This window comes from Lytechinus variegatus, chromosome 9 (assembly GCF_018143015.1).
Source record: "Lytechinus variegatus isolate NC3 chromosome 9, Lvar_3.0, whole genome shotgun sequence".
In the NCBI taxonomy this organism is placed as follows: domain Eukaryota; kingdom Metazoa; phylum Echinodermata; class Echinoidea; order Temnopleuroida; family Toxopneustidae; genus Lytechinus; species Lytechinus variegatus.
The window spans coordinates 18,251,799-18,265,378 of record NC_054748.1 but is presented as its reverse complement, the minus strand read 5'-3'; the positions used below and the strand labels follow the sequence as shown (position 1 = coordinate 18,265,378).

The 13,580-nt window shown below is 36.8% G+C and overlaps 1 protein-coding gene across 6 annotated transcripts in view; it reads left to right on the top strand.

The window, feature by feature from the left end:
- The first annotated feature begins 5,326 nt into the window (after nucleotides 1-5,326).
- The window catches only part of LOC121421125 (myotubularin-related protein 13-like), a 106,548-nt gene continuing 98,294 nt past the window's right edge, over nucleotides 5,327-13,580 (top strand). For all 6 annotated transcript variants that reach the window (XM_041615769.1, XM_041615772.1, XM_041615770.1 and 3 more), the window contains exon 1: nucleotides 5,327-5,500. In XM_041615769.1, coding sequence (XP_041471703.1) covers nucleotides 5,440-5,500 — 61 coding nt within the window. In that variant the 5' untranslated portion in view covers nucleotides 5,327-5,439. The remainder of the gene's footprint in view (nucleotides 5,501-13,580) is intronic.

Below are 13,580 nucleotides of genomic sequence, written 5' to 3'. Positions count from 1 at the left end.
AAATAATAGGGGTGGTCCTCCCCCCTCCGGCGCCATTTCCAGATAGGACAATGGGTTTTATTCTCCAAATTACATGGGTTAAGCTTTAGATTTAATATGAAATGATTTTTAGTCCTCGTCTCTATGGAATGCCAAGTTTCATCTTATTCACAAAGATAATTTACCAAAATCTTTTCCTACTCTTTTCATATAGCAAAAATATTTCCGACAACTTTTCACTGCAGGATTAAACCACATGTGTTGAAGGTGTTTAAAATTAGATAACATGCAGACTTTGGGTACATCATTCCGTTTTCTGAAACTGCCCAATTATTGGAAATTCATTCTATACATTTTTTTTTATTTTCTTTGTTTCTTCGTTTCTTTTTTTCAAATCGACCCATCTCCCTCTATCTTTCTTTATGTGCACCAAACCAACCCCCCCATCTTCCTCCCTCTCTTTATGTCTTTCTGACTCTCTCTTGATCTCTTACCCCACTATCCTCTATGCTCTCTTCCAAAACCACAATGTGTTTCTGAATCTGATCATTTTGCGGTTCCCGCGCTTCTTCCTATCTGCAATTTACCTCACCTTAAGGGGCACTTGAGGCTGAATATAAAATTATTTTAACGCATAAAGAGGAACAAAACACTGAAATCTCATCAAAATCGGACAAGAAATGACAACGTTATGGATTTTTAAACAGCACTATTTTGGTGAAACAGTTTTATGCAAGTCCGGATGCAAGTCTTTATGAATATGCAACGATCTTTTCCATATTTATCTTAATATTTTCCTCCAAGAAGACTCATTTCTAACAAGATAATCATTGTTGCAACTTAGTTTTAACAAGGGCACACCGCACAGCACAAAAATGTACAATAATTATTATTTCAAACATGTAACATATCAAGAAAACTGGGGGAAAGCCCGGGAGAAAGTGGGAGCACGACACCATCAGCGCATTTATTGTGTATTTATTATTGTGTGTGCATATAGGCCTATACCGTAACTATTTTCACAAAATATTGCTACACTTTTGATGAAATTTACTCTAAAATTCAGTTTACACCGGGAGTTTGGATACCATTATTTTCAGCCGGGGTACTCCTTTAATTCATCCTATCACTTTGATTTCCGCATGCCGTTCTGTTCCTGTTTCCCGCTTTATTCTTTACCACAAGGCTTTTATTATGGACAGTATTATATTTCACCATTTTGGCATAGAGGTGAATGATCTGACATAGCTCTTTATAAGGACAACACATCCACTTCATGAAGACTGAATTAAAAATAATAATAATCAAAATTAACTGAGTGTTGCAGTAAAAACTCTCCTAGAATATTTGTAAAAGTCAAAGAGAAACCATTTGATTTTGTTTTCTGCTTGCATTTTATAAACCAAAGTGTATAATATACTCTTCGAAAACGATAAAACACGACATGCCTCTTATCATTTAGTTAATGTCCTTATATATACCCTTAATTACAATGATTGCCTCTTTTAATTCATAAACGTGATAATTGTTCCTTTTCATAATTACAGTTACACACTAGAATATGGTCACTTACCTGTGTGTAAACATGAAAATATAGTGGGATTTAAGCACTTTGTTTGTTTTTTGTGAAAAAACCCGTAGTGTAAATTTTAATAGCAGAAAATATAAGCTGAAACTTGACATAAATTATCTTAATAGCTTTTATTGATCATAAAAGAATGAAAATTTACAAAGCATGCGTTAAATCTTAAATAAAACTGAACATTGATTAGGCCCTAATGGTCTCTTACAGACAATCGTAATTGTATTGTTTTTCATTCAAAATCGTATGTTTATTTTTTTTAATCCGAATAATTGAAAATGCGGAATTTGTGCAAGATATCATGTTCTAGGAATTCCTTCGGATTTCATTGGAATTCAAATTACCGTCAAGGATTCATCGTCATCATAATCAGGGGCGAAGCTACGGGAATGGTGGGGGGGGGGGCACGTGCCCCGAGATTTGGTGTGCAATCCGGCCATCCCCAGTATTCGGCTGAAAAAAAAAATGGTATAGGACCCAAGTTATACAGCATCACTTACATTCCTTTCTTAAGTGTTATACAGTATCTCTCTGACAATGAGAGCACGGATTTGAAAATCAAAACAATCATTACGCCTATATATTTGTCACATATTGGCGGATCCAGGGGGACCGAGGTGCCTGGCCCCCCTCAATTGGCTGAGCAAAAAAAAGGGGGGGGGAGAAAAAAAAGTAGTGGAAAGAGAAGAGTAAAAGAAAATAAGAGGAGGAAGACTAGTGAATAAAGTAAGGTGAGGGGAAGACTTTCCCCCCAGAAAAAATATCTTTCATGTGAAATGTCACTATATAAAATTTTCGCTTTCGCATTGCGCTCGCATTGCCTGTTCGATGAGTTTCATATCTTGCTCAATAGCTATTATGGAGCTTAGTATAGTTTTGAAGTCAATATACAAAACATACTTCAGCACGGACAGGAGCTATTCTGTTTTTTTTTTAATGTACACATTGATTGCATATTTGATTTGCAAAGTTCTTATTGTCTTCGTAGGGACGGATCCAGGATTTCCAAAAAGAGGGGGGGGGCAAATTTTTCGGGGGATATTTTGTTCCCGAAAAAATTGACAATAAAAAAAGAAATTCCTTCAAGTGCAAAAGAGGGGGCACACCTATTGTGTTTTCATGGCATTTTTACATTACAAATTTTTAATTTTGCTTCTCAAAAGGGATCCGCGCCTTTGTCTTTTTTCTTCGTGTTTTCCATAACTTGAGTTCTAAAAAAACGTAGGTGTATCATCTCGCGCTGCGCGCTCGCATTTTGATTGGTGTGCATATATGTATATAAATTTATATAGTATATAACAAGCTACTTATAATCTCCTAGTTTTGGCTCGCGATTTGCGTTCGCATTAATTGTTTAAAAAATATTAACACATGCGTCCTATTCATGCATAATTACAGCATTTTCTGGCCTTAATGTCAACATTCCACGCTCTCATTGAGCATATTAGATAAAAATAACTTTTTCATGAATTCATATTGACTAAATTGGCTCTTCTTCAGAATTGAATATCGACAAATTTCATCTCGCTTAAGAATAATATGAAGATAGTCATCGTTTTCATGATGACAAAATGTCCTTAGAATGTCCTGGTCCTATGTCAAAATGATGATACAAAAATATCAGCTCGCGCTTCGCGCTCACATCATTTATTAAGTGTCATCCCATCCACTTCACAATTTTCCTACACAGTGCTTGAAATAGTGCTTAAGTTGACCCGTTTTCAGATCAAAATATCAATAATTTCGCATTACTGATATAGGAAGATATTTAATGGCCCATCCTATTTTAATTTACAAAGTTTCGTCCGTTCGCGCTTCGCGCTGGCATCATTATTGTTTATTTAAAAAACAATCTCTTTCATGTTTACAAAAAGAGGTCGGAATGTCAAAATTTTTCACCTCGCGCCTCGCGCTCGCAATATTTAATTGTTGAAATATGAATCGTCTTCATGGGTAACTGCAAACAGTCCTTAACAGGTCCCTTTTTAATCAGGCTAGAACGTCTATTAAAAATTTCTGCTCGCACTTTGCGCTCGCAGTAATTATGTAGTTACATACCCATCTTGTTCATGATCACAGACATTGCACAGAATGTTACACTTTCAGGACAAAATACATGAAATTTTCACAACAAATAAAGCTAAGAAGTGACTGTAAATCCGACTACCCCTTCAAATGATTCAGAAACAAACAAAATCAAATTTGAGCGGCCGATCGGAGAAAATATGGGTGAAAAAAAATCGCCCCTCCCCATTGGCGAAGCTGGATCCGCCCCTGTTACATACACATAGAAAAAAAATGCTGCCCCCATTAAAAAGCAAGGGCCCCCAGGAAAAAAGTCCTCGCTACGCCACTGATCATCATCATCATCACCGTCGCCATCATCATCACCATCAACATAATCATCATCCTCATCATCATCATCATCATCATCCTCTTCGGCGCCACCACCAACACCACCATCATCATCATCATCACCACCACCATTATCATCACTTGATTTCAACATAGATCATCATCATCGCCATCACCCATCACCAATGGTCGAACCTCAGTATGAGTCTTGAGGGAAACTATTATTATTATTATAAAATCTTATTTATCCAGGGTAGCCTCATCAGTGACGTACACTGTTCTCCCAGAGGGCCCTGCTACATTTAAACACATACAAAAGAAAAAACAAAGGACAACAAATTAGAACGATACAAACAGAATAAAGTTTAGCGAATTATGTCTTACAACCTGGAACAAGATCTTCGGTTTCTCCAATAAGATGAAATAAATGATTGCAAGGTTGCCCCCTTCTTACTGTAGATGGAATATTATTCCACAGAATTGAACCGTGTACTGAAATCCTTTTCTTTCCCTTCTCTGTTTTACACTTTTGTATCATGATCCCATTACTATCAGCATTTCTGGTACGGTATGAGTGGGTGTTTGATAATTGGATAAACAAATCTGAAATATATTGTGGGCAGCTACCATTTAGGGCATTGTAAACAAGTTTGATTATTTGGAATTTCCATCTCTCCTCTATTGAAACCCAGCCTAACTTCTGCAGCACCTCTACAGTTGGGGTACTAGTATCAACTTGTAAGATAATTCGAGCCATTCTTTTTTGTTGTGTGACAATTTCGTTGTAAGAAATCAAAGATATTATACAACCAGTTTAGAGTAATAGCACACTTATTATGTAGGGGGGGGGGGGGGTAGGTGACACTGATTTTTACACCTTGGATGCCCTTCGTCTTGAATTCTAACGTCCAACGTCCAGGGGGGGGGGCAGATTGCCCCCCTGACGAGTCACAACTGATCCAGGGGACGTGTCCCCTTTTGAGGTGAAAACAGACGTGTGCCCCCTGTTTTGACCTTGAAGACCCCACTTTTTTGCTTGTCAATTTTTTTTTTCTGGTAAGAAATCCTTTATTTGTGGTTGAAGACCTATTTTTGTTTTCTTTTTGCTTGTCAATTTTTTTCCTGGTAAGGAATCCTTTTTTTTTGGTTACATTGGGGGCAGCTAGGGTAAAAGTGAATTTAAGAAGTTAAAAAAAGGGGGAAGGAGAAAACTAAAAAAAAATAAACAGAAGGAGAAAGAAGAGGATCGAAAAGGGGGTTTGTATCAAAGATTCTATAATATCCCTATACTATTCAGTTTAGAAAAAAAAATGTTTATAATAATATTTTAATATGACCCCACCCCCATGGGCGACTCTGGTGGATGGCGAACGAGCAATATTTTACGGTGAAATAATCATGCGCAGAAAACTGCGCCGTTGTTCTCACTATGTCCGGAATTTTCAACATGGCGACTCACTATGCTGAATAATTGGAATTACCATTTTGCCATGTAAGCTGGATTAATACACCAACAGCTACCGATGGAAATGTCAAGATTAGCTGACTATTTTGTCGTGGTTGGGTATGACCATGATAAAGAAGGTAAGCTCATTTCAAAATGTTTTTGAGGTTGCTTTCCGCCACTGAAATGACCGATGTAATTTTGGGTGTGTGTCCGGTGAGTTGCCAGTGTGCTAGTGCACGCAGTTCAGTGTCAAATGGCAGAACAGCTGCGGTCTGTGCGAACACCCGGCCGGAGTGGTGGGTAGTTCACCGGGCAAGGCAGGCTCGTGACCGCACGTCGCTTTGCCTTTGCCTTATGCTATGTCGAGTCAGACGAGTGGCTAACGTTAGTGGGCAATTGAAGACAGTGTTTGATTAAGAAATGTCTAGTTTTAATGTTGGCTTTGTTTTGTATCGACTTGCCAATTGCCTGAGAATGAGATTGAAATCTGACGTACAGTCGTAGTCGTAGACAGAGTCAAGATAATTTATTTTAATTGATCATAATAAGTGGGACTGGGAGGGGTCTGTTGAGTGTGGTGTTTCATAACTAAGCTGTTTGTAAAGTTACACGCAACTTTACGCACGACTGAAACCTGTTCTTAGGCGCTAAATCAGTGACATAGAGTATAGGGACAGTGATTTTCCGTTTCAAAAAATTGCCTTTTCCGTTTCAGAAAATCTTAAATTCCGTTTCGGCATGTCAGGAAACGGAAATTCCATTTCCCCATAGACTTTGTACACACGGAAAAGTTACAATTCCGTTTACCCATCCAGTAGCAATAACACAAGTTAATGTTTGCGCTGGTCAAAATTTGGATCTGTCACTGCACCAACAACGCAGTAGAATCGGATCTATGCGGGCCCAAAAAATATTTTGAGACATATCTAACATGTATACATCCTCACCTTTCATATTTTTAGCATTATTTCACTGTTGAATGAACTTTTATAGATAATTTTGGGGGGTTTTGGACATCGTTTCGAGCAATCAACGATTTTCTTCTATCCGGCATTTTGGATTTCAAGATCGTGCTGTACATTTTCAAACGTAGAGGGCAGCAAAACACGACCTGCATGTGAATGTTTTGGATATGGTCGATCGACCGTAACCTGCCAGAGCAGCCGGGAAGGACCGGGGCGAGGGGTACGATCGGGTGTGAAGGAGTGAAGAGCAATCACAATGTGTTGATTTTGTTGTGATTGTGGTGAAGTGAGATCGTGTTTCGTGAAGTTTTGTGGCCATTTAATATTCATATTTTGTTGAGATTTTGGAGTAAATTATGTTGCTGTTCTGTGTATTTTGAGGAAAAATATGTTTTCCGTGATTTTCCGTTTGAAATGCCACTTTCCGTTTCAAAAGGCCATTTCCGTGAATTCCGTCCGTTTTCCGCGATCGCGGAAAATCACTGTCCCTAAGAGTAGGGATAGGCCTATCATTTAACACAAGAAAAGGTCACCAGTCATGCATTAAAAATCAGTTGTAACTTGAATGTACAAACACGTGGAACGTTGTTGTCTAACATGAGAGCACAGACAGTCTTACCACCCATTACACTGATGAAAGTATAGCTGACCAGGCTGAGGTTGCTTTAATTTTTTTTTTATTTAGAAAAAAAAGAGAAATTTTTGATGATTTCATATAGGAAGTTACATGTATGTTGGACCTATAGTTGGCAATTTTTTTCCCTTATTAATGAGACGGTGTTCGCGGATATAATATTGGAAAATCCTATGGAATGGGACATAAAGTGTGCAAGCCAGGTTTGTATAGTGTACAAACCGCACATTAGTGTGAGTGACTTAAACTCTGATTCGTGGAGATGCCAAGTTATCAACTCACCTCGAAGTGGGATGACCGTATCTGGCTTGAAGTATGGGAGGGGGGGGGGAGGTTGGAGACGAAGGGTATCAGTTTGGTTGAGGATGGGGGGCAATTTGTATTGTGGTCAGTATTTGCCATGGAGAATACCTCATTTCCTCTTAAAGATAAAAAAAAGAACGTTAAAAAAAATTGTTTTGTTTTTTATCTATGGTCACACCACTTCAATACATTCAAGAGTCTGGAAAGAGCTAACCGGAGGCCATAGTGCAAGACTAAAAGAGTTGGTCTCTGTTTTGTCAGTTTTTCCATGTGTAGGAGAAACAAAAGAAGAAGTAAATAAAAAATGATTATCAACTGCTCCAAAGAGATCTACTCATACCTCCTGCTCCTTAGAGTTGCATTTGATTGTACATATATACTGACAGTTTGTCATCGAAATACTCTCCCCTTTATAATGATATTACAACCTGTTCCTATGCTCCGCACACACCTACATTGTATACCACTTTTTTGCCAAATTTGATAAATTGTAACTTTTCTGTAAAAGTACTACTTATCAGCCATCCAGTAAATATTTTTTTTTGTGGATTGTACACCATTGTTCGATAAAAATATTGATCTACAGTGTACAGTAAGTAGCTCACTTCCACAACACATTCACTGGATAGGCGAATTACTATGTAGGAAGTGCCTACTTGTAAATTGATGAAGTTCATTCCTTTACATTGGTTACTATGCTATTAACAATATTTGTTACATCAAATGCAGAATATTAAGTAACAGACTTTGAAACCAGTAGAATTGGTGAGGTTTCATATTATACCAATACACACAGTATAAAGCACTATTACATTGTAAAAATTGTCCACACTGAGCTACATTTACATGTACAGTATATATACTTGCTTTAATATCTACACAACAAGTCAGTAACATGCACATTCCAATGACCACAGACTTCCCAATTTCTTTTTAATTCTTTACACATGCATTCTAATATTCAAATTTACAGAATTACACATTATTTTGAAGATTATTGTGGCTTCACTTCCTGAACAAAACATGTATATTTTCTCAAATCAGTTCTAATTAATAAACCCCAGAAGAATGTAAATACAGTACATACATGTACATGTACCTTGTATAGAGATGTGATCGATTAAGAAAGAAAAGATTGTTGCATTGACTACAATGTACAGTTAATTGTGAAAATCAAGTATATGATTAATTGCTATCCTTTTGTTACCATGGAGCTACTAGACCCTGGTTTGTGTGGGGAGTTTGGAATGAAACAAACAATTGTACATTTATTAGCTGCATGCAAAAGCTTTGTGTGTATTTCTTTATTGTACATGTACTGTAGGTATGCAGACTAGTCTGACATGCTTCAGTTTCAGTTTTAACAAGAGCCGTAATATACTGCACAATTCACATGTACATATTTTAGGCTCATTTAACTTTATTTTACAGCCTGAAAAAAAGGAGATGATATATGAATGAAGATTTGCTCATGTTTTGAATTAAATGGTTATTGCAGAATTTTCTGATTTGAAAGATATCCTATAGAAATTTTCTTCTGATAATTTTTGGAAAAGGTGTACTGGTAATCTAATTTTATGATTTCTTTTGCCCCATTTATCAAAATTCTTATTGATAATATGTTCAACAGATAGGAATGATCAAATTGCAGACTTTGTTAGTGTAAGGAGATATCACCTCTCTCCTTGGTTAGTGTGTACATGTAATGTGTCATTGAGGAATTATCCAAGCTTAATAAAACCAGGATTGGATGGATGATTGTTGTGAGTGCCAGGTGATATTTTGACATTATTGAAAATATTGAAAAAATATTGAATAGTTTTTATGAAAAGTTAATCACTATAAAACTATGTATTGAACACAATTGCTGCTCTGTATTTTTGGGTGGATACAGCAATGTCGCGAGAGGATGATGGATGGAGTCCCTCAGACAGTATAACATTGTACACATAAACTGACTCAGATTTAGGTTGACCGGTTGAGTATAGCGTTGCAGAGAGAATGGGGTCCCTGCACTGGATATGTTTGAGTCAAGTTCTTGATAGACAGTTACTGTACACAATTTAATTTTTTTTTTTACCTGAACCAGATTTTGTAACATTGGGTTTAGTAGTGTAGTGAGAATGGGGCCCTGTGCTGGCTACAATGTACATGTATGTGCTGAAGTCAAGTACTGTGTGTATGCACACAGCTGCACTTTAATCAGTGTAATGGCATGGTAAGAAGACTCTGTGCTATCATGTTCTCTACATGCTTCCTACCCAGCCATTCATCCATACACATCTCAATTAACATCTACATGTAATGTGTAGATCTATATTGCAGACGTAAGCCCCCCCCCTACATTGTACATCACTGGAATCTAGCGCAGTGGATCATGGTACAGTATTTTTGGCTCTCACTTGTACCTGTGGTAGCCAGCTCTATGCTTGTACAGTACATTGTACCTGCCAATTGCCAAAGTGCTTGTTCCTATTTCTTGGCTGTCAGGGTCATGATAATGTTGAGGTACGTGTACATAGACAGGCCTATACTTCTGCAGTTTTACTATAAAGAAAAATTTGCTAATTATTTCATTCACTGGGATACAATGTACATGTACAGTACTTGAATTTGTAAAATACCAAAGTATTAAATTCAATGAATTTTCGGCATGCCAAATTTTCACAGGAATAGTAAAGCACCAATGATACAGATTTTCCATATTGAATTTCTGGTACATTGAATGATGAAGTACAGTATTTCCCTTTTGGAATAAACATTAAATTTCCAAAGAAAGGGAGCTACTTCTTGATGGAATGATTGAAAATGTGTAAGTACAATGTCTTTGGGTGCACTATTTCTTGACATCCAATATGCCTACGACATCTACATTATTTATTTTTGTATGTATGTACATGTAATTCATGTGTATTTTACTTAGTTTGTTATGAAAATAATGATTTTGCTTCTAATAGATTATCTACCACAGTTTTTATAATATAAAGGGATGCAGTGAGCACTATTTTTTTTGCTCTATTGGGCCTACATGTTTGCAAACACATCAGGATTTTAATAATCCCAAGCCATTATAAGCCATGGGCTTGAATGATCTATTAGGGCCTACATGTAATTAGTATCTGTGCCCCTGTCAGCGCCCTAATATATATTTTGGGGGTTAATTTTGATGTTCACATAATATGATGTGTTATGAAAAGTGGCCTTGCTCTGAAAATTATCAAAAGCCTGACACACATCTTAAACATTTGTGAGTCCTGATTTATTATTTTTTTTTATAAAGCAGTTGATAGTCTGATATTTTTTTTTTTGGTGGGGGGATGCTTGTTTGCTTGTTTCAATACTTTTTATTCTTGATGACTCAACAGTCCCTAGTTACAAAATGATACAATGTCCATGTTTGTAGGGCGCCTGGAGTTTAGAATCCATAGTCCATATTACACGTAGCCTTTACTCTCTTGCATTGAACTAGTTCCCATTTGTAAATATGTGTGATAACTGGCAGTTTAAAGTCTGTTAGAAATTCCCCGCCACTGTTTAATTGTCACCGGTTCATTGTAGCGTTACATGTACATCATAGGTACAGAAAAGTACTCAAAGAGGTATGTTTACTGGAGAACATGTAGAGACATCATAATTCATTGGAGTGTTGACATTTTGCACAATGAGGTTGTAAGATGTGTTTTCATGTTGCTATCAAAATCCTGAGTAAAATGATTGAGGAGGGAGGGAGGGTGGGGGGGGGGGTTGATTCCTCCATGTACAGTGTCATGTTCAGTGTGTGGGGGGGGGGTTGACTCCTCCATGTACAGTGTCATGTTCAGTGTGGGGGGGGGTTGACTCCTCATTGTACAGTGTCATGTTCAGTGTGATCAGAAATAATGGTGGGATATATCTTTATTGTACATGTACATGTTAGCAGTCCCTGAAAAACTTTTTATAGTATTCAGCTACATGTACATGTGTGTATACAAGCTTGGGACTTCCTTGTTGAAAACAAAATGATCTTCACTTGATTCCTACAATACTTACTACTAGGTTAAGATAAAAAAATCCCCAATCTAGGTCACTCAAACATTTATGTACCATTTACCTTAAGTATAATCCAAAGGGACACTCACCCCCCTTTTTTTTTTTGGGGGGGGGGAATTAGGCATAAATGTATAGGATCATACATGTAGGTACATGTACATTTTAAAATGGCCATGATCATGATTACCGGGTATACACTGCAAATGTAGCAGAATGCTCTTTTAGAAATGTAGGTCCTACATGCTTCCTTGTACTTTTATGATGTGCAGCGTGAATTATGCGTTCTTTAGGGACTCATCTTTCTGTAAATAAGCCTACATGTAGGCCGTTATTAGTTTTCATAGTTGTCCTTTGAAAATCTATAAAAGATACCATCGGCAATACATGTTACACAGTACATTGGTATACCACACTGAATGTATTGTACGTGTACAGTATTGTTTTTTAAATATGTAGGGGAAGGCGGGGTAAGTTGTGACACTTTTTGCATTTTGCATGTTAGAATTGATATGACTAGTACTACATGTATTGTAGAAATAAGTACCTTGCCTTTAAATTTGATTCTTGGGAAATTTTTTCACCTACATATAACTTTCTACCCCCACACTGAAAGTCATCGTGACCTTTGAAAAAACCGATGTCAAATGGCTCAACTTGCCCCATATATGGGGTAAGTTGTGCCACCGTCTGGGGTAAGTTGAGCCACAAAAACTACGTACAAAATGTATGGGGGGAGAACCAGCATGTCAATTTCTTGCTAATTCTCTATAAATACTAACACCCTTTAAAAGGAAAAGAGCAGTCATGTAAATTTGTTCCTTTCAGCCATCTTTTCATTCGATTTTTATGGTTTGTTTGTTTTTTAAGATACATTACCATAAGAATTACCATGGCTCAACTTGCCCCATGCTGTTTGGCTCAACTTACCCCAGTCCAAACTTAGTGTGATAATTTTGTATCCACACATTTATTATGCATCCATCATATAAAAGACTATGACAAGAATGAAGATCCATACCTGGACTAACAATGTTGTTATCATGTCTTTACTATATTTAAAGACGTGTGTATAAAGCACTTATCTATTTCACACTCTTTTTTACTTTTTTTGGCTGAAATTCATACTTTTCCCTCTAAAAAACAACTTTTTGTTTCAAAGTTGAAAACAATGTGGTAGGGTTAGGGGTTATGCTATGGGTCATCAATACATGACACCACCACAATGTCTGACTCACTCATTATTGGCCTGGGGCTGGTGGCTCAACTTGCCCCTATGCTCAACTTACCCCTATGCTCAACTTACCCCGCCTTCCCATACTCCACATTGAAAACCAAAGTGGAGTTCTCAAAAAATACATGTAGCACCCATTCCACCCAATATTCTGTATCATTTCATATGCAAATGATGAGCCCAGAAGCATTGAAATGGTAATATCATATTTACCTACCCTTTGATTACTTAAGATTAATGTAAACACAACCCGCTTACATTTTAATAGTCTAGTGTAAACACAGCCGCTTGTTTTGTCTGGCAGACTCTGAGCATAGTGCTTTGTTTACTCTGTTACCTGTACTTTGCAGTGTACATGTATGTGTGTACTTTGTAGAACAACACTACCCATGGGAGGTATGACAAATTCATATTTCTATTCATATCTATCTACTGTTTACTGAGCCATTGTTAATCATGTCATTTTCTCACTGAGCCCATATTTCAGTTACATGCACTGTAGCATGTGTTTTTGAACAGTGTGTAATGCATTATGAATATTGGATTGAATTGATTGAATGGAAGACTTTACTACAATAAAAGAAATGCATTCATGTACATGTATGTTAACATAGTTATTTATCAAAAAAATATTTTTAAAACTAAAATCTGGAATTGCCATTGAAATATTGCTTAAGCCTTCTTTGTAAGACTTTGATTTACATGCATAGCCCCCCTGAAAAAACCCCTCAAGAACTGCATTGTCTACAATCATGTACATGTAGGCCTACATGTACATGTTTTTTTTTTCTAGCAGTTTAGAACAGTAGCCACTATCACAAATGTTAAAATTATTGAAAATTCACTCTTATTCAATCAAATAACACTTAGCTTATTACTAGTTAGGAACCTGAAATTGAAAACAAGATTTATGAAACAGGGCACTGAAGTTGCTGCAATGTAAAGCATTACAATCATTTAAAAAATTCATTTGACAGTCAAGTCCTTGGCATTTCTTAAATCTCATTCCTGCTGGCACGTGAATGAATTTCATAATACTGCCTTTAGCATAGAAA